The sequence below is a fragment of the Gobio gobio genome (assembly GCF_949357685.1).
Source record: "Gobio gobio genome assembly, chromosome: 18".
NCBI classification, from domain to species: Eukaryota; Metazoa; Chordata; class Actinopteri; order Cypriniformes; family Gobionidae; genus Gobio; species Gobio gobio.
The window spans coordinates 41028928-41054616 of NC_137111.1; the positions used below are offsets into that span (position 1 = coordinate 41028928).

The window sequence follows — 25689 nt, forward strand, 5'->3', positions numbered from 1 at the left end:
GTCCGAATTTTTTTTCCCTGACACTTTATCACAGACGTTTTCCAGAAGCTGTGGAATATTTAATATTCTGCACCCCAGGTAAAGAGGGCAAGACAGTAATATTCTACAACAGGGGTTTTCATGATGCCAAGGACCCCCAAATATGATGAATCTTTTACAAGGAACACCCTTCCTAATCTATATATTTTTATGTATGAAAAAAAACATTCAAACTGTTAGATAAATAGTATGCGTGACATTATAAATACATTTCAAACTTAAATTGGCTATACTTAATGTTAGATGTTAAACCTGATAAAGAACATTTTCAATTAAAAATGATTTGTATAAGCAACTTTCACAATTAATGTATATAAGCAGCTTACATACTAACCTACTTTCCAGAATTGTATACGGCAAGAAAGGAGAGAAATGTTTAGAAATTAAACAATGTTCGGTACTTCATCCATTTTTGCTTTGTCTTTTTATTCTCTGAACTTTTCTGGGGATCCCTTAGAACCTTCTGGAGGACCCCAGTTCTACAAAACAGGTGCCGTGTGTCTCTGGCATATAAACTAAAATATAATCATCTAAAAATGACTTCAACAATAAACGGGTGACTACACACACCATTTAATATAGGAAGCTTCTCCACAAAAAATTATATGATCTAATGGCTAGTTTTCTCACCTGTCTTTACTCCTGCATTATTTGTTATATTAGAAAATATGTACATTGAGATGCATGTAGTATATACTCATTTTATCCATGCTATAAAAAGAAAAAGAAGCCAAATTAGCCAAAGGGTCCAGATGCTGTTAGATCCCATGACTAGAAGTAAACAATAAAAAAAAGCAAACTATTATAGTTGTTTACCTGGGCTGCGATATAAAAAGATTTATATATTTGAGTGAGAGAGAACGAACCAGTCAAAAGTTTGGAAAAATATATATTTTTTAAAATGTCCTATGCTCATCAAGGCTGCATTTATTTGATCAAAAATAAAGGGAAAAAACGTGAAATATTAAAATTATGGTTTTCTATTTTAATATACTTTAAAATATAATTTATTTCTGTGACGCAAAGCTGAATTTTCAGCATCATTAATGTGAAATTAGAAATCATTCTACTATGCTGATTTATTATCAATGTGGGGAACAGTTGTGCTGCTTGACATTTTTTTATAATCCGATACTTTTTTCTGGATTCTTTAAGTGAAAAAAAAAGAAGAAAAAGAACAGCATTTATTTACAATTGAATGCTTTTGTAACAATATACACTACCTTTCAAAAGTTGAGTAAAAAAAAAAAAAATCATAGTAAATATTTATATTCTTAGAAAATACTTTTTTTTTCATAACCTGTAATAACTTATTCATCAGTGAATCCTGAAAAAAGCAGCAGCAGCAGCACAACAGTTTCCAACATGAAAAATAACAGTATCAAATTAGCATATTAGAATGATTTCTGAAGGATCATGTGACACAAAGCTGAATTTTCAGCATCATTACTTCACAAGACTAAATTATATTTTAGTTTATTAAATTAGAATAATATTTGAAATTGTAATTTCAGTTTTACTTTTTCCCCCTGTACTTATCAAATAAAAGGCAGCATTGTTGAGCATAAGAGACTCCTTTCAAAAAAAGTGTATAAATAAATGGCAACAACAATAAAACCACGCAGTTCCGCAATTCTACTCTGTACAACGTAATACTTAAATATTTCATTATATCTGATTTAACAGTTCACAGATTTTTCATAAATGTAAACCGACAAGACATTTTAAACAGAGCTCATTAGAATTTATTAAAATTCTACCAGCTTACCCAAAAAAGGCAAATAACAGAAGTATTTACAATTCTATTTTTTTCCTTTTAAAACTCTACAATGTTTCTGAGGCCGTTGTCCTGCCGCTCTTCCAGCTGTACCTAAAGATCTGAGTCAGTGAGTGTTAGACATTTGAGATGGAGCAGCAGCTACAGGAGTTAGTCTAGCGTCTCCTAGTGGTCTGATGAACCATTACAGTCCTTCATCGTGGAAGCGTTTCAGTGTGTCCCGTCTCTCTTCATTCAGTCCTGGAATACTGTCATCGTGGATACTGATGGTGAAATCCTGAGGTTCAAATATTGTAAATTCATACAACACTCAGCTTTGTAAGATTAACTTTAAGACTTCCTCCAGTGCCACATTAAACACAGACATTTTTCGATTGCAAATCTTGAGCGAATTGTAAGAACCTAAAGGAAGAGCTGTAAGACTGTGACGAGCGTTAGACGGGAGTGTTTAAGGCCGATAGCTACAGTGCTTGTGCACGTCTCTCCGTTCGTTGTCCCATCATCAGACGGCTTCAAGTCATTTCTGGTTTTGTTGTGCAGGTTGAATTAGGCTCATTTAAGTGAGTGTATGAAGCTGTCCAGGTCGTATTCGTTCTCGTACTGCTGCTGGTCCCACAGGTCGCCCAGTCCATCCAGAACAGACTTCATGCCGGTTTTACCAGAGGACGACGCCGCCTCGTTCTTCTCCGCTTCATCCTGAACATCATCAACACAAAGCATCAGTATATGAATGTGAATCTGTCATTTCCTCATTAACAATGTTAGTGCAGATGCAGCACTGCTTCATGGGACGGCGATTTCTCTGTAAGCACTGACCTTGTCCAGTGTGAAGAGGTTGAGCAGCTGATCTGTGCCCATACTCTGCAGACTGGCGTTCTCTTGGCTGATGACTGTATTGGCGATGGTCATCTTAAATTTCTGCAGACCCATGATCTTTTCCTCCAGCGTGCCTCGTGTGATGAGACGATACACATTCACCACACGTTTCTGAAACGCACAAACACACAATCGTTCTATGGATGCAAATGGATCTATTTTTTTTTTTTTTTTTACGAAACACCACAAACTCAAGTTCTCATTTAGCCAAAAACCAAAACAAAAAGTTAATTTAATTAATCAATTTCTTTTACACTGAAACTATAATTAAAAAGTTTGTATAAAAATGTACACATTAACTCATGGTTGAAAGGTAAACCTTTAAAAGATGGCTTTAATTAATGCGTTTTAAATGTATGCTATATAAGAAAGACATTAGGTTAAGTAAAAATATAATGAATATGTCATTTAGTGCATACATTAACTCGAGTTTATGGACATGAAATGGCTTTGAGGTAAATGTATTTGTACATCTCAATGGCTTTCTCTTCCTCTTACCTCTGCACTTATAAACACTAATACGCTTTAATACAGAAATGCTTTGTGTCCAGCAGTAACCAAGAAAACAAAACCGCTGCTGTTCCATAAGCACCACCTACTGTCAGAGTGAATCTGCATTTTCATTCAGGCCGTCTGCAGTTTGTGTTTTGTGTAGCATTTCACAAAGATATCTAATTTAAATTAAAAACGACTGCTCATCCTTCATGTGTGTAACATATTTGCATGGATCATGATTCATATTCAGTGGTTGCCTCTAATTTCAAAAGGCTACAGATATTTTTTTAGGCCCGTTTGGCTTGTAATTAAAGGCCCACTGAAATTCAATGTATTGAATTTTCCCTGAAACGGCTCCAGCTGTAAGCAGCTCCTCCCCTTTTTTGAAACAGCCAATAGCGTTTTGTTAAAACCACAGTATGACTAGAGCCTTTCTGTTTGGTAAAGCCACAGTTTTATGTTTATCATCATAATCGCCTCCATATCGCTTTGAAATACGGCATTCTGTGCAGAATTTAAACGGGTCCGATATGTTTTGTTGCCTGGCCGGTTCGTTCGTTCGTGTGTGTGTGTGTGTGTGTGAAACTTAACGTGGAACCAGACTTCATTCGCCTCAACTGAAAGCATTACATGCGATAGGAAACGATTCAGACATGTATAGTGCGCTATGTGCCTTTCACCATGTAGAAGTTAGTAAATGTGTGAACAACTGACCGAATTTAGACGCAGCTTCAGTGTCTATTTATAATGTAGGGGGCGGGACGCTTCAGATTCTAGAGAGCATTTGATTGGACAGAAGAGGTGATGAGAAGGTGAAGTCTGCGATAATGTCATCAAAATCTGTGATTCATTTTAACGGAAGTGAGAGACTAAGTTTTGAATGCTTATATCTCCTAAATGCAAATTTTGTCATTGTTTTGGAACACACCAGCTTATTCCTAACCTTAAGGCCAAGTTATACTAAAAGCTTGTTTATTTACTCTAAGAAAAAAAGCACCTGATATCTGCCTATTTTCTTAATAAAGACCAGTCGGAATCACCCTTAAAGCATGATCAGTACATCCCTAATTTTTGCCCAAATATTTAATTCAGTTCATTATTAAATACTGATGTAGGTAATGAAAACGGCAACTCTTTCGTACCTGTCCTATTCTGTGAGCTCGGTCCATAGCCTGCAAGTCTCTCATTGGGTTCCAGTCGTGCTCCACAAACACCACAGTATCTGCCCCGGTCAGATTCAATCCCAGTCCACCCACATGGGTCGTGAGCAGCAGGACATCTATGGACGGGTCATTATTGAACCTGTATAAGGAAAAATATCACATACAGTGACCCAAATGACACTGGCTTTTAGGTTAAATATTTCCAGGGTAGTTTGTGTGGCCGTCTCACCTGGAGACAATGGAGTGCCTGAGGCCGGCCTGAACGCCTCCGTCCAGCCTGAGGTAGGAGATGGTGGGCAGCTGAGCTTTGAGCAGGTCTTGCTCCACGATGTCCAGCATGCTCTTCAGTTGGCAGAAGATCAGAACGCGGTGCTGGGCCACCACAGCCTCTGTGCCGCCATCCGATGCTCCAGATGAACCCAGTCCACAGTCCAACAGCAGCTGCAACACAAAACAGAACAAAAATAAATACATCCTGCTAGTACTGCATCTTGTTCATACTTTACACTAGATGGCATTTATTGATGACGATGAAAATTGGGGAAAAGAAAACACCACTGGATATTGATGATTTAAAACAAATCAATTCATATAAGAATCACAATTCTATCTCCTACCAATTCAAATCGATTCACAAATTTATGAAAAATGTATTTTCTAAATGTTTGTTAACGTGGCGATGTCAGATCAAAGGCGGCGGCGGCGGCAGTCAACTGTGAGAGCAGTGCAGCACGCGGACAGTTTCGAGAGCTAAACCGATCACTCTTTAATGATGCAAAGGACATGCTGTGAGAGGCGAATATGAAAGGCTGAGCGTCAGTGCCTCAGTCTCTGCCAGGCTAGAGTAAAAAGATTTCAATTATACACGCCTCGTAACAGTTACTTTATTAATTAACTCTCAACCAATCTGCACTAACAGTAACTGCAGGCAGCGTTTACACATGAAGGTACCTCACAAAACAAGATCACCCATTTCTGTGAAGGATCCAATAGAAAATTCTTAAATTTTCAGTTTCATTTTAATTCTAGTTCAAATAAATAATTAAAAACAAGTTTAGAATCAAATCAAAAATCAAATGTATGCATATATAGCGAATTGAAATCAAGAATACATTTTTATTCGAAAATAGTGAGCAAAAACCAATTGGAATCGAATCGTGAGATTCCAAACTTTAAATCAGATTCACAACCTTATTGTCTGATATTGATGATACGAATCCAAAACACTAAAATTGGCTAAAAATAATATTATTGCATATTTTAGAAAATCAAAAAAAAAAATATACGATATACCACCCCACCCCCAGAAATAAACAATAAAATTGGCTGATATTGATTAATAACAGCCAATTCTCCTGTTTTTATTTATTTATTTATGATTAATTTAAAAAACAGCAAACATAAGAAAAAAAAAGAAACGAGAAATGAAGAGAGCAACAACAACAAAAAAAACTTGCTCTTGGCTGATAGTGATAGAAAAAAAACAACTTTCATATTAGCAGATAAGTATCTGTCAAAATGAATGTTTCTTAAATCATCCATATTGGTTTCATATTGATATGTTCGGTTATCTCTTTGGTAGTACAGATGTGTGGACGGCACCTGTTTGAGGGCTGAGAGTTTGGGGGCGTGCTGAATGTCTCTGAGGTTGGAGTGCTGGCTGTTCAGCTGTTCGGTGATGTGTTTGTACTCTGGGTGTTGAGGTGTCAGCACCAGTGCTGGGTGATTACACAGCTTCCTCAGATACTGCAGAGCCTGAAACCACCAACACAACAACATTATAGACTGTTTGACAGAGGAGGAGATTCTTGCACTCTTATATGACTTCCTAAGACCAACCTGGAAGACATGTCCGGTGGCCTTTAGTTTGGGTTTCTCTTCCTCCTCTTGCGTAGACGTTGTGGAGATCACATCATCCACGTCCACCTTTGCGCGAGACTTTGCAAAGTCCTCATACAGTTGAACCTGAGCAGGCACAGGTGAGAATACAAGAGTGATGTCAGCAATATTACTTTAATATTTTTAGATTTAGATTTCAGATTTCTTTCTCGCAAAACTTAATAGTATGCCTCCTGAACACTTTCCATATATGGCGGGCGGCTCACTGTATCATTGCGTGATACTTTTGTAACCTATTTGTAAAGCTTAAGCCTGGTCACCATTCACTGCCATTAAATGGAGGAGGGCGTGCAGGACCTTTTTCAAAATGTCTAATTTTGAACAGCAGGGTGAGTAAAAGATGAGTATTTTAATTTCAGGGTGAACTATCCCTTTAAGTCATTTGAGTCTAATTTCATCAACCACATCCTGTGTGTTTTGTACCTGTAGAGGACTGAGGTTGCAGTAGTAATCTTGTATGATCTTGGGTGGCAGATCTTGAAGCACATCATCCTTCATTCTCCTCAGGAGGAAGGGCAGAACCTGTCTATGGAGTGCTTCCATTGCCAGCACACCTGAAAAACACCAACACGTTATTTTAGACTAAAAAGATGAAATGACTAAGCAATGAAATTAAAACAATTTATGTATTGATTTAAGTCCAGAGCTTAAGATAAAAAAAGCGCTTCAGAATGAGGTCAGTGATGCTAAAAATGAAGAATCAGAGATGTGATAATCACACCTGCTTCCTGTTCGCGTGAGGAACTTTTAGCATCTCGACTGGCAAGGATGGGCTTCCCATAGCGGGCAGCAAACTGGCGTTCAGTACCAAGAAAGCCTGGCATCAGGAAGTCAAAGAGAGACCACAACTCCAGAACATTGTTCTATAGACAAAAAACAAAACAAAGGACAGTCATTAGCTTGTCAAAAATCAAACTTCAGAATGTTTCAAGTCAAAATTCTACTTCATGTTGGCAAAATCTGAAAGTTACATTACCATTCAGAATTAAAAAAAAGAAAATAGTATTCAGCAAAGTTTCAGACAAGACAATGTTACAAAAGACGTCCATTTCAAATAAATGCTATTCTTTTGGACTTTTTATTCATCATCAAAGAATAAAAAAAAAAAAAAAAAGTATTATGGTTTCTGCAAAAATATAAAGATTTCTTGAGCAGCACATCAGCATATTAGAATAATTTCTGAAGCATCACGAGACACTGAAGACTGGAGGAATGATGCTGAAAATTCAGTTTTGGCATCACATATAACAATTTAAAACACATTTTCAAATAATAAAATAGAAAACAGTTAATCATTTCACAGTATTATAGTGTTTACTGTATTTGATCAAATAAAAACAATATAGATATTTTAAAATTGACCACAGAGCTTTGAACAGTAGTGTATACAAGCCACTTAAAGGGATAGTTCACCCAAAAACGGAAATTTGATGTTTTTCTGCTTACCCCTAAGGCATCCAAGATGTAGGTGTCTTCGTTTCTTCAGTAGAACACAAATGAAGATTTAACTCCAACCGTTGCTGTGTGTCGCTCATATAATGCTTGTCAATGGGGTCTAATTCTATTAGAGTAAAAAAAAACATGGACGGACAACTTCAAATTAAACCCTGTGGCTCGTGACGACACATTGATGTCTTAAATACCGTTCGGTTTCTCTCAGAAACTGATCGTTTCGTGTCTTATGCAATTAATTTCACCTCATATCAGACGAGCGCTTCAGCTCTCCAGACTGCCATCACTTCCCGTGAGTGAGGTCAAAATTCCGGCCGGGTCAGATATATACATAGATACCTCATTAGTGCCTGCGTGGATGGCTCGAATGAGGATTCTACGTATGCATATCTATGACCCGGGTGGAATTTTGACCTCTGGCAGTCTGCAGAGCTGAAGCTTTCGTCTGATATGAGGTGAGGTAATTGCATAAATACCATTCGGTTTCACTCAGAAACCGATCGTTTCGTGTCTTAAGACATCAATGAGTCGTCACGAGCCGCGGGGTTTAATTTGAAGTTGTCTGTCCAGGTTTTTTTTACTCTAATAGAATTAGACCCCATTGACAAGCATTATATGAGTGACACACAGCAACGGTTGGAGTTAAAAATCTTCATTTGTGTTCTACTGAAGAAACTAAGACACCTACATCTTGGATGCCTTAGGGGTAAGCAGAAAAACATCAAATTTTCGTTTTTGGGTGAACTATCTCTAAGAGCGCAGCTCTCACCTGAATGGGCGTTCCTGAGAGAATTATCCTATAGTTGGCAGATAACTGCTTGATCGCTTTGGAGAGTTTGGTCTTTCCATTCTTAATGACATGACCCTCGTCAAGGATACAGTAATTAAATTTAATATCCCTGTATGGGAGAAAAAGCATTGAATTAAGAAAGCTTTCCTTCACCCCCACTGTATATGAAGTCTGTGAATGATAAGAAAATAACGAGTTGCTACCTGAAAAAGTCAACGTCATTCCTAACGACATCATACGAGGCAACAATAAGATTGTGTTTCTTCACCTGGTGCTGCAACCTGCATAGAATGAAAAATATATACATCATGCATGCATGCATTTCCTATTTCTTTTTTAAAAATGTATGACGAGTCAATATTCATTAAGCAAGCACTTTCTTAAGATCGTACCGTGCTCTTTCCGTAGGGGGGCCAGTATAGTGCAGAGGATTCAGATACTCTTTAGAGCAAAACTTCCCAACCTCATCCACCCAGTGACCTGTCAGGGTGGGCGGACAAACCACTATGGAGGGCAGAGGGCAACAGTCAGGAGCCTTAGTCTTGGTGTACTCCTGAGCCCTACACACACACACAACAAAATTATTTGGCAAATAAAGTCTTGTTTTAACATATAATGCTGCACTATGAAGGATGAAGTTGATTTGGGGTGTACCTGAGGAAATGATCGCCAGCCAGAATACAGATGGACTGCAAGGTTTTACCCAGACCCATATCATCACACAAGATCCCATGAAGCTTGTACTTGTTCAAAAATGCCAGCCAGTTCACACCATCCTACAAAAGAGAACAGACATTCTTTAAAAATGAAACCCGTTTAAAAAGGATGGATTTAAATTACCAGCGATAAATGCAGTCAAACTTTTTATATTCAGGGTTCCCACTTTTTCAGCGACCATTTTCCAGGACATTTTCAATTTTACTGCGACGGGAATATAAGAGAGGAATATTTGGCATGATCCTTGTCGAAGTCTTTAAAAGGCATACAGTTTACTGCCATGACTAAGAATAAAAAGAAAAAGGTAATTGTGACTTTTTTTTTTTAGTTGTGATGGAAACAAGCTTCCATAGTCATAATGCATGATTTAAGAGCTCATATTAAAAATAGTTTTTAATACGAGCTCTTAAAATCATGCATCTCTCACTATTCTGACTTTTTCCTCGTAATTGCCAGTTTACATAATTATGATATAAACTTGCAAATTGTTGCAATTTTGAAAATTGTTCACAATTCTCTTTTTCCTCAGAATTGGACTTTGTGAATTTATATCTTGACTTTTCTCAAGTTATAAAGTTCAATTCTAAGGAGAAAAAAAAGAATTGCGACAATTTGCAAGTTTTTATCACAATTATGTAAACTGGCAATTGTGAGGAAAGTCAGAATTGCGAGTTTATATCGTGCAATTCAGGCTCTCTTAAAAATGTTTGTATCAAAATGATGATTAGGTAGCTGCTTACCAGTTAACATTCACTGCATACATTTCTGCAGTTAATCGCATTAGCTAACTGCTGCAAGTAGCAACACAAAAGGCTAAACATCCTCATTCAAAATACTTCTCACTTGTCAAAACTCAGCATCCCTGAACATAGCACTTTCTGCAACTAGCAGTAATTGTTTGGACCAGCGATAAACTCTTTATACTTGGCTAAAGAAATAACTTTTTTTTTTTTTTTATCCAGGACAACAAGAAGATTTTCCAGGACGAGTGGGAACCCTGTATATTAAAGTTCTGTATTTCCACCCTCATTTCATTCTCAGAAGGATTTGCCAAAAAATAAAACAGACATTTTCATGGACAGAACTGTGAAAAAGCAAAACACACCTGTTGGTATTTCCTGAGCTCTGCTTTGATGGGCACAGGAATCTTGTAATTTTCCAGTTTCCTTCCATCCAGCAGCTGCTCGAGGAAGTGTCGTTCTCTGGCCTTCTGCCGAATTAGATCTTCAGACATTGACGGTGGGTCTGGGATTCCAGCCTGAAAGGGAAAAAAAAAGACTAAGACGAAAAGGAAAACAGCTGCACAGAAGTTATGCAACAAGCAACCCACCCATACTGAGAACCCTCTGCAGGATGTATTGCATTATTAGAAACGATGAAAAGCATAAATGCTGGACTGTGCTGTTACGGATTGCTCACCTCAAGAGGAAGCAGTCGGATCAGAGTAGCAAAGCATTGTGTGGCCATAAATCGGACGCTGTCACAGGGGTCACTCATCCGGCCCAACACAGGGACCACCAACAGCACAATGTAGGGCACAATATCCACATCCAGCTGTTCCATCACACCTGGACATGTGCTCAGGGAAAATATTTGTGTTCTGAACAACACTGAACACATTGTAAATGTTTGTACACTGCTATATAAAAGTTTGGGGTTTGGTAAGATTATATGTTTTTGAAGCGTCTTATGCTCACCAAGGTTACATTTATTTAATCAAAAATACAGTAAAACATTTTCTATTTTAATGCATTTTCAATTTATTCCTATGATTGCAGCCTGCTGAAAACTCAAGTCACATGACCCTTCAGAAATTATTCTAATATGCCAATTTGCCACACCAAGAAATACCAATGTTGAAAACAGTAGTGCTGATTAATTTTGTGGAAACAAATTTAAGGATTCTTGGATGAACGAGTTCAAAAGAACAGCATTTATTTGAAACAAATATTTTGTAACATTATAAAATCTTTACTCTCAAACTCTGATACTTCAAAACATTCATAAAGAGATTGTGTTATGCCAGCGCATTTTAGCTTCTGCAATAACCAGTGAGGTTTGTTCTCACTCATCAAGCATGTACGGTTGAGCTTCTGTTTATATTGCCTGATCAATGTTTATATCAATTAAATCAAATAAAGTAATCATGTCTCTTCAGATGACTTGGTTCACCCAAAACTGAAAAATCTGGTTTAATGTCTTTGATATGTCTTTAAATTTCCATTTTTTTTTTTTTTTTAAATCTTACTGACACTAAACTTTTGAACTGTACTGTTTCTTACACAAATTATAATGCACCTTGGTGAAATACAAAGGCATTTAAAATATGAAAATCTAGCGGTTTTCTTGTGACGCAGAGGATACAGGCCATGGCTTCGATGGCTCCCTCCTGCTTGGTGTTGTCATCAATAGCACCCAACCAGGGCAGCACGTGTTCCAAGAACACATTCATAGTCTGCATAGTAGCGATCTTGCTGAGCACGCCCACACAGCGAGCGGCCATGTGACGTACGGCTGTGTATGGATGCTGCAGACAGGTGCACAGGAAAGGCAGCTGCCCCATCAACTGCAGATATAGAGACAAAACGAGACCGACTATAATTGCCAATGTTCATGTAGTTTGATGCAAGACGTTCTTGAAAGTTGTATGTGTACATACTACAGGGATGAGCTCTTGGGACATGGCTCCTGCTGTGACCTCTAGCACCTGCAGAGAGTTCACAAGCTCCTGAGCAATCGAGTCTCCCTGCTTCAACAACTGGCTGGAATCTGCAACAGAGACAAAATGAGAAGCTGGAAAAGCATATTAACAAACATTCATCTGAAATATAAAGAGTTTCACTTTACTCAAACTCCACTGAAACATCAAGATTACCAAATCCCTGAGCATTCAGCGCATTCCTCAGCGGACCAGTCATAAACTCCCATAGATATGGCAATGTTTGTGTCAACTCCTGACCGAAATGCCTAGCAACTGTCATCAAGCAGAACTCTGCCCCTCTCCTCTGGATAAGACATGGCTTCTTGCTCTACGTTAGAATTATAAAGAGACTTTAAGCATCAGTCATGAGATCATTGGGAAGGAAACCGTGACGCTACTAATTAAAACACTGTTAATACCTCGTCTGTTTCTGTAGTAATGCTGCCTCCGAGGGGCAGGTCATTGTTGGTGTTGGTTTTGGGGGCTTTTGGGGTAGGTCCCCTCTTACTGGTGATGGCAAAAGCTGCTTTCTGATGCCGGTAAAGAGTGATGATACCCTTTGTCTTGTTTACCATATGATGCATGGCATCCTTCTCTGCCACAGACCCTGCAGGACAGATTAAATGCACACGTCTAAAACCCATGAAACAACAGAGCTCACATTTTAAAATGAAATGCCAACATTCAAATTAAATAGGATGAATCTGGACAATACTAATATAATTAAAAATTACTATACAGAAAGAAAAGGGAAAGAAAAAAATTCACATTAAAAAAAAAAGAAAAAAAAGTTGTATTTCCATACTATACATTTAAATACTATATTATATTTTATTTATTATATTTTTTATTTCCAATAGTATCCATTTTATAATACATAAATTGAATTTAAATTGAAAGGGACAACAAACAATTTACCCACAAATTCGTTCTGCTCAGGTTTCATAAATAAGGCCGGCCAATGAAAATATGAAAGCTATTGTGTTCATCTCACCTTTACTGCTCTCTTGTATTGCTGGAGTGCTGGATGGCGGGACAGGACAGGCAGCGCTAGGGGTGAGCATCGGATCTACACACACGGAGCTGCAGAGATTCTTCACAATCTTGGAGTTAGGACAGGGAGCTCTGGCAGCGCACAGCTGCAGCAGACGAGCGATGTTGGAGGCTGCGTAACCCTGAACGAGTATGTTCTCTTCACGGCGGGCCGCCTCCATCAGGGGTCTCACCAAAGGATTGAGTTTATCCGGCAGCATGGCCAGTCCCACCACAGCGCAGGCAGTGAAGGTGTGAACTCTCAGCTGCAACTGCTGCCATTCAGCACTGGTCTCGCTCACAGTGGAATGAGCCTGCAGCCTCTTGCCGTCCAAAGGCTGGAACTGACGGGACTTGAGGTTCAGAGAAGAGGTGCAGTCTGAGAAGATGGTGGTCACCTAGAGGAAATGAGGGGATGAATAAGTCTTCTGTTTAAATTTTTTATTTATATACGATCAAGGATGGACCTTATTCTTGAAATAAAAGCAGAATGCTCTAGAACTTGAGTTTGGGCTTCTTTAAGCATCTTTTACTAACCAGCTCATTGGCCTGATCAATGGTGAACACAGCAGAGTTGATTCGTTCGGTCACGTCAATTTGGGCATCAGCCAGCAGTGCTATGAGCTGTTTGCATTCATTCTGCATGCGAGTAAAAGGAATGGCGATCTCATCGTAGTAGAGTTGTTCTGAGAGGATGGTCAGCAACCGGGGCTGAACCACGCTGGATAACAGCTCACACTCCTGTGATGCAGGACAGCACGTCATTAACATGTTTTAAAAAAAACCCAAGGCTGACCTGACACCTCTCCCGTTCTCACCTTCTGAAGGCCTGCCCACTCACAGATCACCATAGAAACCGCAATCCGCTGCAGGGCCGATTTGGAATTGAGATGGAACAGTAAAAGTTGAGCAAGAGACTCGGCAGGTCGGAGTTCCTGAGAAGAGCTGTTCAACCGAGGGTCACATATACAACTGCACAGCGCCCCCAACAGCCTAAGAGGACACAAAGTAGTCAGACTCAAATATGGCACAAAAAAAAACAGAAAAAAAAAAAAGTTTAAAGATTCCCCCACACTCACTTTGCAGACATTAGACGTGCACGTGTCACCACATAGTCTCGTGTGGCAGGGTCTTCAGTAATCGTCTCCGCTCCACCGATGTATTCCTGGACCGTTTCCTTGACTGGAACAGATCCCTGACGGGTCTTCCCAGAAGCCTTCTCCTGCGGATTAACAGAATGAAGCTCAGAACAGATCTGTTTTTGGGTGTGTGGGAAGTGTGAAGGTTGTAGGCTGGATTAGTCTCAGCCTCAGACAGTATGCCCACGGTCCACCCACATTCTGTTCACTGACCGTCTGATGCATACTGCACAGAAGAAAAAAAAACTGGAAAGCACTTTCTCACTCTAGAGAGCTCTAATCTGAAGTGTTAAGTCTGCTTTGTTTGAGTCATGTCTGTACTTATGACTTTTTGACAGGCAGAAAGTTTGAAGCACATGTACACTACTGTTTAAATGTTAGGCATCAAAGTACAGTACAGAGTAATATTGAGAAATTACGATTTAAAATAAGTGGTTTATTTTAAAATATATATTCCTGTGGAGTAGTGTTGCTAAAAATTATTCAGTCTTCAGTGTCACCAGATCCTTCAGAAATCATTCTAATATAATTATTTGGTTTTGGATTTCTTAGATAACGATAAATTACTGGTTAACTGAAATTACTAGTTAAGAGATTTGGACCTCCACCCTCACCTTTAAGCGGGCTTTCACTTCCAGCAGCATGTTGGGGTCTATTGGTATGTGTGACGCTTGCATCATCAAACAGAGCCAGGCACCCATCCAAGGACAGCTGGCCGCCACCACATACTGCTGTGGGGCCTGTCGCAACAACTCCCCCCACACCTAGAAAAACATTAACATATTAATAAACGAATTAACATATCAATCAGATAAAACATTCAAAGAAGGAGTTTCAGTGGGCAGCACCTTCAGTATCAGCTCTAGGATCTCTTGGTTGCTCTCCAGGATGCAGGACTGAAAGATGTACCTTAACATGTCCTGCATGATGGGATTCAGCCACACTGCACAACTCTAAAGGCAAAATGTTAAAATCAGAGCAGGAAACGGGAAAGAAGAAATTCTTGTAACTAAATGCTGCATATTTTGATTTTCATTTTGCTGTGCAACCCTAGTTAAAAAGACATCTACTTTTATGTTGATCATCGCTATATGGCAAATACTTCCTGTAAAGGTGTGTGACTTTACACAAAATATCCAACCTGGTCAGCTTTAGAAAGCAGGGTGAAGAGGGTTTCTAGGGCGGCCCGACGAACAGAAGCAATGGTATGTCTGAGGAACGGCCACACTCGAGGAACCAACACAGTCAGAGACTGTTGCGTGCTGAGAAAAAATAAAAAAGATTTATTTTCCCATTAATTGTCAAGAAAAGTGGTGTTAAAGGGATAGTTCAGCCAAAAATGAAAATTAGCCCATGATTTACTCACCCTCAAGCCATCCTAGGTGTATATAATATTCTTCTTTCAGATGAATACAATCAGAGTTATATTAAAAAATGTCCTGGCTCTTCCAAGCTTTATAATGGCAGTGAATGGCTGTTTCGGTTTTGAACACACATAACAGTTAGCGGAAGTTAGAGATTACAGTAGGTAAAGTTTTAAATATGGATATTTTTTTTACACACACGTATCGCTTCAAAAGGCCTTTATTAACACCCCAGAGCCATGTTCATGACTTCAAAACAGAAACAGCCATTATAAAGCTTGGAAGAGCCAGGACATTTTTTAATATAACTCCGATTGTATTCGTCTAAAAGAAGAATGTCATATACACCTAGGATGGCTTGAGGGTGAGTAAATCATGGGCTAATTTTCATTTTTGGGTGGACTATCCCTTTAATAGCAATAAAGATGAGAGCTCCTTTCATATTTAATTAGAGATCTAACCTGCACTGGCGGACCTGTGGGTAAATGAGCAAAGAGGACAGAAGGGTCATGATGCTGTTAGTTGAGGCTGTGAGATCGTCCAGCTCCAGCAGAGCATTCCACAGTGTGTCCACGATGAAAGGAACCTATTCAGCACACAGGGGATATACATATTAGTGTTGTCAAAAATAGATATTTCGATATGTATCGATACTGAAATATCTGAAACAATACCAATACTCGTTTCTACAGTATCGATACACTGATACCAGCTGCGCTTTCTTGCTCTCCGAACAACAGCGAGTTGACACGCATTCACTCATTCACTCCGGTTAAATAGTGTTGGTCTGACGGGTCTGAATTTCCCGCAGGATTGCACATAATTCTACTCATTCCAGATTTTGTGCTCATCTCAAGCACACACACAGAAATAAAGCTGCCTTTGACATACAAGTGCAAAAATGAGCTCCTTTTCCCAGCTTATTAAATGATCAAACACACTCAAAAATAATCCACAATGTCCATATTGGTGAGTATTAGACACAAATGTAAACAGTTCAGGAAGAATGTGTAACAGGAACAGGATTTTACCATGTGTGCGTCAGGTCTTAGAGTGGCACATTTATTTGCTGCTGTCCCTTTGTATTAATGTTATTCAAACTACAAAAAGACAAACAATCACTTACTGCTCATGACTGTGTAACGTTAATGGATTAATCTGAATAAAAAAAAAATTAAATAATTTTGGATAATCTTCATTGTAAAAAATTTAATCAAGTTTCTTACCAACTGTTAGACCTACCTGAAAAAATAAAGCAGTCCATTTCATTTGTATCTTTATTCTATTGTATTTATTGGTGCTATTGTTAGTCATTTGTTTATTTGTTCTTATTTTATTACGGTTTACTTGTCTTTTTAAATTCAATTTACCATTTGAAAATCAAGCTCTTGTGCTGTGTGTAAGCTATTGCAACACAATTACCCCATTGTAAAAATACATTGAGTTAGCAAATATTTGTGAGATAATTGTAATTGATTAAGGTTTATATATGAAAAAAAGCTTTATCATATAAAGTTACCTCTTTAGAAGAAATTTGATTGCCTAGACTTTCAATAAATGGACAAAAAAAAAATATATATATATATATTTTTTTTTAAAGTACAGTATATGCACCATTTTTCCCCCCTGGTATCAAAAATGGTATTGAATATCAATACTTTTCCAGGTATCGTATCGAAGTTAGAAATTCCAGTATCGTGACAACACTAATAGATATATACAGGCATTTACCCAGAGAAATAACTGAATAAGTGCTAGATGTAAGAATTAATTAAATGTGTTGGAAAATTGATTTCCCTGCACAGTGACAGACCGACCATTTAATAATTTAAGATCGGCATCTGAAAAGACGACATGCGCTCTCTCTCGATATCATATATATATATATATATATATATATACATATATATATACATGCACTGACTGTCAAAAACAAATTAACTTTGAGCTCAGACCTTAGTAGGCAGTAACTGAACCAATCCATCCACCACAGGGATCAAAGCTGCTGCTGCCACAGCACGAACATCATCATCCAGATCCCGCAGGCCTTCTGTAATGGCAGGAAGAACCCGGGGCAGGAGTGCTGCGATCAAATCCTAAAGGTGTGAAGGTCAAAGTCAGGTTACTCTACAGCACGAATGTCACTTTAAATCCCACGACAATCATAGAGGTAAGAACAGCTCCAAAAACAGTCATTAATATACAGCGCAGAGTTTCATCCATCAGGTCTTCGTTGGGCACAATACCCTTGTTGAGTATTGTCATCACCTGTGCTTATATAGAGTTGCATCAAACTCCACAAGGGTATTGTGCCTGATGAAGACCTGATGGACGAAACGTTGCAGTGTTTATTAATATATATTTTTGGAGCAGTAAACTCAGTGTGAAGACATTACTCTTCTTACCACTTTCAATCTCAGCCAATAAGAATGTAAGACTTCTTCACCTGTCTGACAGCAAGAACATATTTGATGCCCAGCAGTCCTCCGTGTCGAACTTCCCACTGGTCTTCAGTTAGCAGCTTAAGCAGAATGTCCACAGTCATGGCAACGCCACTGTTCGCCATATGCCTCAAAGCCACACCCAGAGTCTGGGCACACGTCTCTCTGACAGGTGCAACCACCTGGAAAGTTAAGAAAAGGAAGTGCTTCAAGATGAGACCAAGAAAATGAAAGCCTTGCCACAAATTTAATAATAAAAATAAAATTAATAATAATAATTAAAAAAAAAACTAGTTAGCGCTGCCACTAATGATTATTTTGATAATGGAGTAATCGGTCGATTATTTGGATATTTTTTGTTGTAATAAAAAAAAAGAGACCCAAGCAAACAGTAGCCTTTAAAATAACTTAATGCATATATAATATCAATGAGACAATAATAGTTGTTTCAAATAATTAGAAATCTGATGAAAATAGCATACATTGAGTTGCTTGTAACGTTCATCTGGGAGTGCAAACTCACAGCATATGCAGAGATGGAGTTTGAGACACGAGTCACGCATGTAAATGATAACAGTTCGTGTGGAGCAGCATCTGTGAAACGAGCCGCCCTTCAGACGCACGGAACCTACATGCATTAAAATAATTAAAGCACTCAATAGCTTTATCTGTGCTGTAGTATGTTTTTAAATGGTTAACACATTGTGCAGCCTTAGAAAACGGTCTAATTATGCGGTTCATGGATTCTTGTAGGTGGAATGCGGCATTTCCGTTATTTTGCCGGTTACTCAACGTGTAAATTGCAATTGCAATCAAGGATTTTTTTCAATTGAGTACTCGAATTGAATCGAGGAATCGTGACAGCCCCGACTCTAGTCTTAAAGGTCCCATTTTTCCTGCGTTTTTGAAGCTTTGATTGGGTTTACAGTGTGCAATATAACGGGTTCGCGTGTAAAAAAAACCCAGTATTTTTCACACAACTTACTTATCTGTATACCGCTGTTTTCACGGTCCTAAAAATGGCCTGATGATTTCCTTGTTCTATGAAGTCCCTCCTTCAGAAATACGTAACGAGTTCTGATTGTGCCAGCGGTTCCCGTGTTGTGATTCGACAGCAGCTTAGCGCACGTTGCCCGGGAAGGTCACGCCTCTTACCATAACGGGGAGATGCATGTGCTCAATGTTATTGTAAACATGTCTATATTACTGTATGAATTTGAGCCGGAATCAGGCCCGGGATGAAAATAACAGCGTCTCGACGACATGGTGACAAACACACTCTACAAACGCAACACTTCCTCTTCTCCACGTGGGAGAGCAACAAGACCACGCCCCTTTTTTGTGTATTCTTGTGGGCAGAGGTTAGTCAACAAACTGTTCTACTGACGTCATTAAAGCAGAAAGTACAGGGAGGTAGTCCTAACCGGCCGTTCGCTGTAGGCTTTGAAAGGGAACTTCTAATAAATAAGATACCTCGCTTGGCATTGAACTTTGAGCTTTATAATTTTACAGGTATTATGCTCTAACAGCAACATTACACACTAACTAAAGTTTGAAAAATAGGATCACGAAGAACAGGACCTTTAAGGGAAATAACCATCACCATTAATTCAAATGTATTTATATAATATATAAAAAAGACTTAATTGAATACAAAAATAAATGATCCATTTTTTTTTTTTTTATTGTGATGCTGACACATTATTGTGCAATTACAGGTTCTAATGTCAGTCTTTTTCAGCCACTAAACAGGGCTACAGACACTAATAAACAAACTTTTTACAAGATGACAAACCTCATCTGATACAAAGTCTCCGAATCTGTCCAGAGCGAAGACGCACAAAAGCCGGATGACCAAATCCTCTAGCCACTCCTGGTGCTGTCGCTCCATCTGAGAATGCAGAAGGCATCAAACATCACACACTGAACTTAAAATTTTAACAGTGAAAATGTGCAATGAGCTGGTGAACACCTGTTCTGCTGTACTGCCAACAGTCTTTCCTCCACCAGCACCATGACACTTCAGCACTTCCCTCAGCCCCGTGCCGGCACCGTGACGGATCTGAACATGCCAAATAAAAACTGAGTGACCATCCACTACTCCTTTCACTAGAACCACACAAATAACTTCTGTTCACATGCAACTGCAAACTGCACTTAAGATCATTTGTCTCTCAAAAAGCACAAGACCAGCAGGAATCAGTGTCGTCATTAACTAAAACGAATAAAATGACAAAAGGCACATAAAATGAAAAATATTTTTAAAAAGCCAATTCATTATATTAATAAATACTATAATAGTACTAAAATAACACTGCAATTTATCTCTAGCTGCCATGCCTGTCAATCTCAACCAGGCCTGGGAGATGTATTGAATATTTATGATACATTTGCAATGATTTTACCAGCAATATAGTTACGCATTGTGAAATATAGCAATATTTTAATGCACTTTTTATTGGTCCATTAAATTTTCAGAAGCACTGATTCATTCAATTAGTTGTATGATCCCTTCTTGTCTTGCGGCCATTTCAGAGCAAGTTTTTGGGATGTGGGTGGGATTGTAGCTATAATAGATTTGCTCTATTTAATGCATTTTTTAATACCTCCCACGAGGGGTTGAAGAGGTCATTGCACAGTTCATCACAGAAGCTTTCCAGGGGCCATTCCGGAGTCTGTGAAATAATAACAAAAAACTAATATTAGACGGGCACAAAAGGAAACATTGAATGTGACCAGCTCAATATGTGAAAGAAAAAAAGCAAGCATGTGTGCAAGTCTCACACCTCCTCACATAAACTGGAGTTATCAGGGATATTATCAATTAAGACTTTGCTGTCGGTTGCTGGCTGCTCAATGACTACATTTGTGGTTTTCCGTCGTTTCTCCTCTGGCTCTCCCTCAAAACTGTCATTGCTGTGGCAGAGGAACATAAGAGCAGTGGTCAGACTGAGCGCCCACATCCCCAGAAACAGTCATTACCTTTAAAGTCAACATAAAACACTGTTTATAGTGCTGGGAGTCTTCAGGCACATCACGACCTGATTCTGAAAAGGATTCATCTAATGCATTTAGGGGTGCAAATCTTTGACACGTGAAGGTGGCTGTATAAACCATAAAAAGACTAGAATAAGTCTCTCACACACTAACAGAAAAAGTAGGTATGATAACCTAGTATCACTGAAAATTCAATGCTGCAGAGCGACCTTAAACCCTCAGCCTACAACGCTTTCCTTTTTTTTCTCTCGACTTTGAAGTGTGTGATAGATTGTGTCCTACAATAGTGATTCCTGTATAAAACCTTTATATCCACTATAAATATAGTGTTCATTATCCATAAAGTTGCTTGATTGTTGTCGTCTTAAAAGGGATGGTTCAATCAAAAATGAAAATTACCCATCCTAGGTGTATGTGACATTAGAGCCCTGCATTTCTGCCAGAGCCCGACTTTTTTACACCCCTAGGGCCGGGCTTCGGGCCAATTTTCACGTCATACCTCAAACGCGGGCCGGCTTCTGGCCTTTTTTAGGCTTCTCCTTCGTTTTATATTTTAGACATTCATTAGTTAAAAGAAACAATGAGATGTGCTGCGCTGGTGGAAACCATGAGACCATGATACCGCGACTGTCAAGACTGGCTTGCACAGTGTTTAAAGTAGGCTATGGCGCCATGCAACACACATCGCCGTAAATGAGTAAACCAAGCCAACACTCAAACGGCCGCAAATGAAACTGAAAATAGGTTAAGTCTTAGATGCTCAAAAACACAATCATCTTTATTAAAACTAATGAGACTAAATGCTCTTACCAGTGCTTATGTCGCTCGCTCTCATATTGCAGTCTTAGATCTTGAAGTAAGCTGATGAATAAAATGCAGCTCATCTGTTGTTTTCGTTGATGTGAACTCCGTTAAATGTGCATATAGCGTGGGAATTGAAGATCGGATATATATTCATTTTGCAGAGAGGTGTAAGGTAAGACAACCTGCATGTTTTTTTAATTTTTTATTTGTTTAGATTGTGTAGCCCGTTTGGTTTGCAAGTAGCATCAGCCTGCCTCAACTTATCAAAAATGCCTTTTTAATGTGGTGGTGATAGTAGGCTAAACGTTTAAACTAACATTGTGATGCTTGAAGTGTTTTATATCTATCGATTTTATTATAGACAAGACAAGTCAAGTGTTGATTTGAGAGGCTAAATTGATCAAACGTGGTTAACTCACTGTCGGCCGCTGGTCGCTTGGTCGTCACTTAACTTTTAAAACTTTAATTCAACAAACAAACAAAAAAATGCTTCAAACTTTTTTCTAAATTAACTTCAGAAATGGAATATAAATACTTTGACATTAAAAACAAAACTGAACTATTCTAATGGCTGCAACAATGTGTAATAGGGAGGATTAAAAAAAAGTCGGACTCGGGACGAGAATTTTGATAAGCTCGGACACAGGCAAGGCTAGGGCCTCAGCGTCTCGGGCTAGGCCCTAGATTTGAGGCCTGTGCAGGGCTCTATGTGACATTCTTTTTTTCATACTAATACAATCAGAGTTATATTTAAAAAAAAATGTCCTGGCTAATAATGGCAGCCCAAGATTTGAAGCCCAAAAAAAGTCCATCCATCCATCATAAAAGTAATCCACACGGCTCCAGGGATTAATAAAAGTAGGGGTGGTGAAAAAAAATCGATTATCGATTAATCGCGAGTATGTTATGGACGAGTATGAATCGATATTTAAATTTTCAAAAATCGATTTTTTTATTTATCTAAACCTGACACTACCACCGTGCATGTGTGTGTGTGTGTGTGTGTGTGTGTGTGTGTGTGTGTGTATGTTCATTAAATGAATGTAAATCTGTCGTTAATGCTGAGATGATTCTGAGGGAACACTCTAGAAATCCTCCCGCCTCGCCTCCTCTGGAGCTCAGGCACATTAGCATTAGCGCGTTAGCACAGCTCAGATTCGCGCACAAACACAGAATAAACGCCTTCAATCCGCAGATTTATGAGCACGTCAGATGAGCGAGCGCGACACACATCGACGCGCACATTCGCGGGAATAAAGGCGATCCTGAGGACGCGATGAGCGGATCACACACACACACACACACACCCGGACTGATGCTGGAAACACAAACAACGCCACACTAAAGCAGCACAGATGTCTGATAATGGGATGTGTATACCGGACAGGCCCGTCTGATCTCCCCGGTTTTTCTTCTGTCGTTTTTTCCCCTTTTGTCTTTCTCACGTCAGGAAACGAACGAGAGGAGCTCGAGCGGTCCACGCGCGCACCGCATCCATCACGCACACTCTTGACATTTTGTCACTGTGTTCTACAGTACAGTATATAAGCTGAAGCTACAGTAAGTTGTTCAAAAATGTTCATTTTGTCTTCTTACTGATTAAATTGGACAATTTTCTTCTAGAAAGACAAGGTGTTTAGGTGGAGAAAACTTCTTTACCTTGACATGTTTCGACTGCAACCTGCAGTCTTCCTCCACCTGAACACGTTGTCTTTCTAGAAGAAAATTGTCCAATTTCTACAGTATGTTGGTTCTGATCTACTTCCTAAAGGAAATAAGCCTTTCATTTATTTGTTATTGTTTAGTTCAACTTGATGAGTCACAAAACAATGTGATGTATTCATTTCTGTGTAACTACACGACAAGTGCTTTGAGTTGTTGTTACTCAATAAAAGAGTTAAGTAATTCAGTAGCTGACTTTTTTTTTTATACTACAATCACTTTGTAGTGTATTTTCGTTTACTGTTGTGAAATGGAAAATCAATAATCGCTAATCGAGAATCGTTAATAATCGAAAATCGACTGTAATCGAATCGGGACTTCAATAATCGTAATCGAATCGGGAAATCAGACAGATTAACCACCCCTAAATAAAAGCCTTCTGATTTTGTGTTGACTTTTCAAATCAAGGAACAAAGAAATACAGATCTATTAGCTTTACCTTTTCTCATTAGGATCCGTGTCTCTGGATCTCTGCTTTGCCACCAGTTTCGCCATCCTCTTGGCCTTGTTCTTCTGTCGATTGCTCATGCCTGGACGAAACTGTGAATCTATGAGCTCTGCAGCTGGCTAAAGAGGAGAACACAAAATTGAACATTTTAATATGATAAGTGCCCCGATTAGACCTGGCATCAGGGCTGGACGACATTAAATAATCAAAATATAGCTGCAATGATTTATGCCCATTCACCTTCTCCTCTTATGTGAGCTTTTAAACCTTTGTAAAATGTGATGAAGGTAAGAAATTCCCTGCACAACTCACCAAATGGTTGCGTGAGAATTGACAGCCCAGGCTTTTACCAGGCTGTGTTCTGTTGGTACTGGAGGCACAAGCGTCCTCCAGGTCCTCATCATTAAAAAGATCCTCAGTGTTCATGCCAAGCGCAGCGCCCATATCCAATCCCAACTTCTTCTGCAACTGCTTCCTCTGCCGGGCCAAACGCTCTTTGGGATCCGTCTCCCCTGAAGAACGGAATGCAATCATGACTCAGAACGTCAAAACCAACAAAGGTGTTCTTTATGGTTCAAGTCAAATCTATGATATTCTGGTCTCTAGATAATCACCCATTTTATTGTCTACCAGGTATAATCACAATCGCTTGCATAGAAACGTAATAGCACCAATCAATGAGGTATCATTCATGTTTGGTGCAGGGTAAAGTACATGCAAGTTTAATAAACAACACTTACGAAATGACAAATTAAGGTGTACATGGACAGACAAAACATTTCTAGTCAAATTTCTTCCATATAGATATGCAAATAAATGCACTTATCACCTGCACCTCTGATCCAATTCTAGGACAAAGAATGTCAAATGTACAATGCTTATTACATTTTAATTTCCTTATTACAGTCAAATTCAAAGGCATTACATCCCTTTCCTGTAGTTATCTACACATATGCAAAAATTGCATTTGATATAACTGATGTCTGTTACACAAAAGGTGCATGGCGAGTTACACAGCAACGTTTAATTATAAACAATATAGTATAAACGATAGTAATAACGACATGAAAGTTACAAAGCTGTAGTGTCAACACGCGTGCGAGATCTAACCCTACCTGACTTGTCTTCTTGCACCTCAAACTCCGCTCCTGCAGAGCCAAGCAGCGACGCTCCATGCTTGAGCAGACGGGAGATATCAAACCTGTAGAAACTCAGCCGGTCTGAAGAGCCGTCCTCTGGAGACATATCTTCTGGACACATCTCTGAGAAGGAAAACACACATTAAAGCTCTTGCTCGGCTCAAGACACACATTAGATAGAAGCTTAAGACTTGTTGCTTTTAATGTTCCATGTGGCATTATCACTGCAGGAAATTGGTGCTTATTTGCATTAGACTGCATTGATAAAGTGTATAACCAGTTACCACAGCAATGTGCTTTCCTGTAAAAATGAAAGAAAAACCCCGAAACCTCCAGTTTTCCAATAATGCATTCTGGGAATATTCAGCTCACCGTCTTTTGGCTTTGGAGCCGGGTTCCATTCCGGAATATTCTTCACTATGGCTTCGACAGCCTGTCCCGCTGCAATCCGCGTATCCCAGTTTGGACTTCTCAAGAATGTTAAAACCTATTGAGGCCAGAGGAAGGGGAAACAGATCAATAATCGGATTCGGAAGGGTTGAACTTCAGCAACGGGCAGGTTTTCACATGCACCACACATTAGGCAAATTAGAAATTCCAAACCTTTACCTCATTTCCTATATTAAGAAATCTCTCTGTAGCCTCTTTTTCCATTGAAATTAACCCATTTTAAAAAAACACATACTAAGAGCAC

At 38.9% G+C, this 25689-nt stretch overlaps 1 protein-coding gene across 1 annotated transcript in view; it reads right to left on the bottom strand.

The window, feature by feature from the left end:
* Positions 1-469: 469 nt before the first annotated feature.
* The window catches only part of btaf1 (BTAF1 RNA polymerase II, B-TFIID transcription factor-associated), a 31245-nt gene continuing 6025 nt past the window's right edge, over positions 470-25689 (bottom strand). Inside the window, exons 3-38 of the mRNA XM_079843307.1 lie at positions 25368-25482; positions 24972-25118; positions 24169-24368; positions 23848-23975; positions 20672-20801; positions 20492-20560; positions 19858-19947; positions 19681-19776; positions 17891-18067; positions 17400-17540; positions 15906-16030; positions 15222-15342; positions 14929-15033; positions 14695-14844; positions 14021-14163; positions 13760-13934; positions 13479-13682; positions 12904-13339; positions 12329-12516; positions 12084-12237; positions 11868-11977; positions 11573-11774; positions 10628-10776; positions 10314-10466; positions 9146-9267; positions 8884-9051; positions 8695-8772; positions 8471-8600; positions 6971-7112; positions 6673-6803; positions 6190-6315; positions 5953-6105; positions 4580-4791; positions 4330-4489; positions 2633-2803; positions 470-2512 (exon numbers count right to left, since the gene is read on the bottom strand). Of these exons, the coding sequence (XP_079699433.1) occupies positions 2369-2512; positions 2633-2803; positions 4330-4489; positions 4580-4791; positions 5953-6105; positions 6190-6315; positions 6673-6803; positions 6971-7112; positions 8471-8600; positions 8695-8772; positions 8884-9051; positions 9146-9267; positions 10314-10466; positions 10628-10776; positions 11573-11774; positions 11868-11977; positions 12084-12237; positions 12329-12516; positions 12904-13339; positions 13479-13682; positions 13760-13934; positions 14021-14163; positions 14695-14844; positions 14929-15033; positions 15222-15342; positions 15906-16030; positions 17400-17540; positions 17891-18067; positions 19681-19776; positions 19858-19947; positions 20492-20560; positions 20672-20801; positions 23848-23975; positions 24169-24368; positions 24972-25118; positions 25368-25482 (5445 nt within the window). The 3' untranslated portion in view covers positions 470-2368. The remainder of the gene's footprint in view (positions 2513-2632; positions 2804-4329; positions 4490-4579; positions 4792-5952; positions 6106-6189; positions 6316-6672; positions 6804-6970; positions 7113-8470; positions 8601-8694; positions 8773-8883; positions 9052-9145; positions 9268-10313; positions 10467-10627; positions 10777-11572; positions 11775-11867; positions 11978-12083; positions 12238-12328; positions 12517-12903; positions 13340-13478; positions 13683-13759; positions 13935-14020; positions 14164-14694; positions 14845-14928; positions 15034-15221; positions 15343-15905; positions 16031-17399; positions 17541-17890; positions 18068-19680; positions 19777-19857; positions 19948-20491; positions 20561-20671; positions 20802-23847; positions 23976-24168; positions 24369-24971; positions 25119-25367; positions 25483-25689) is intronic.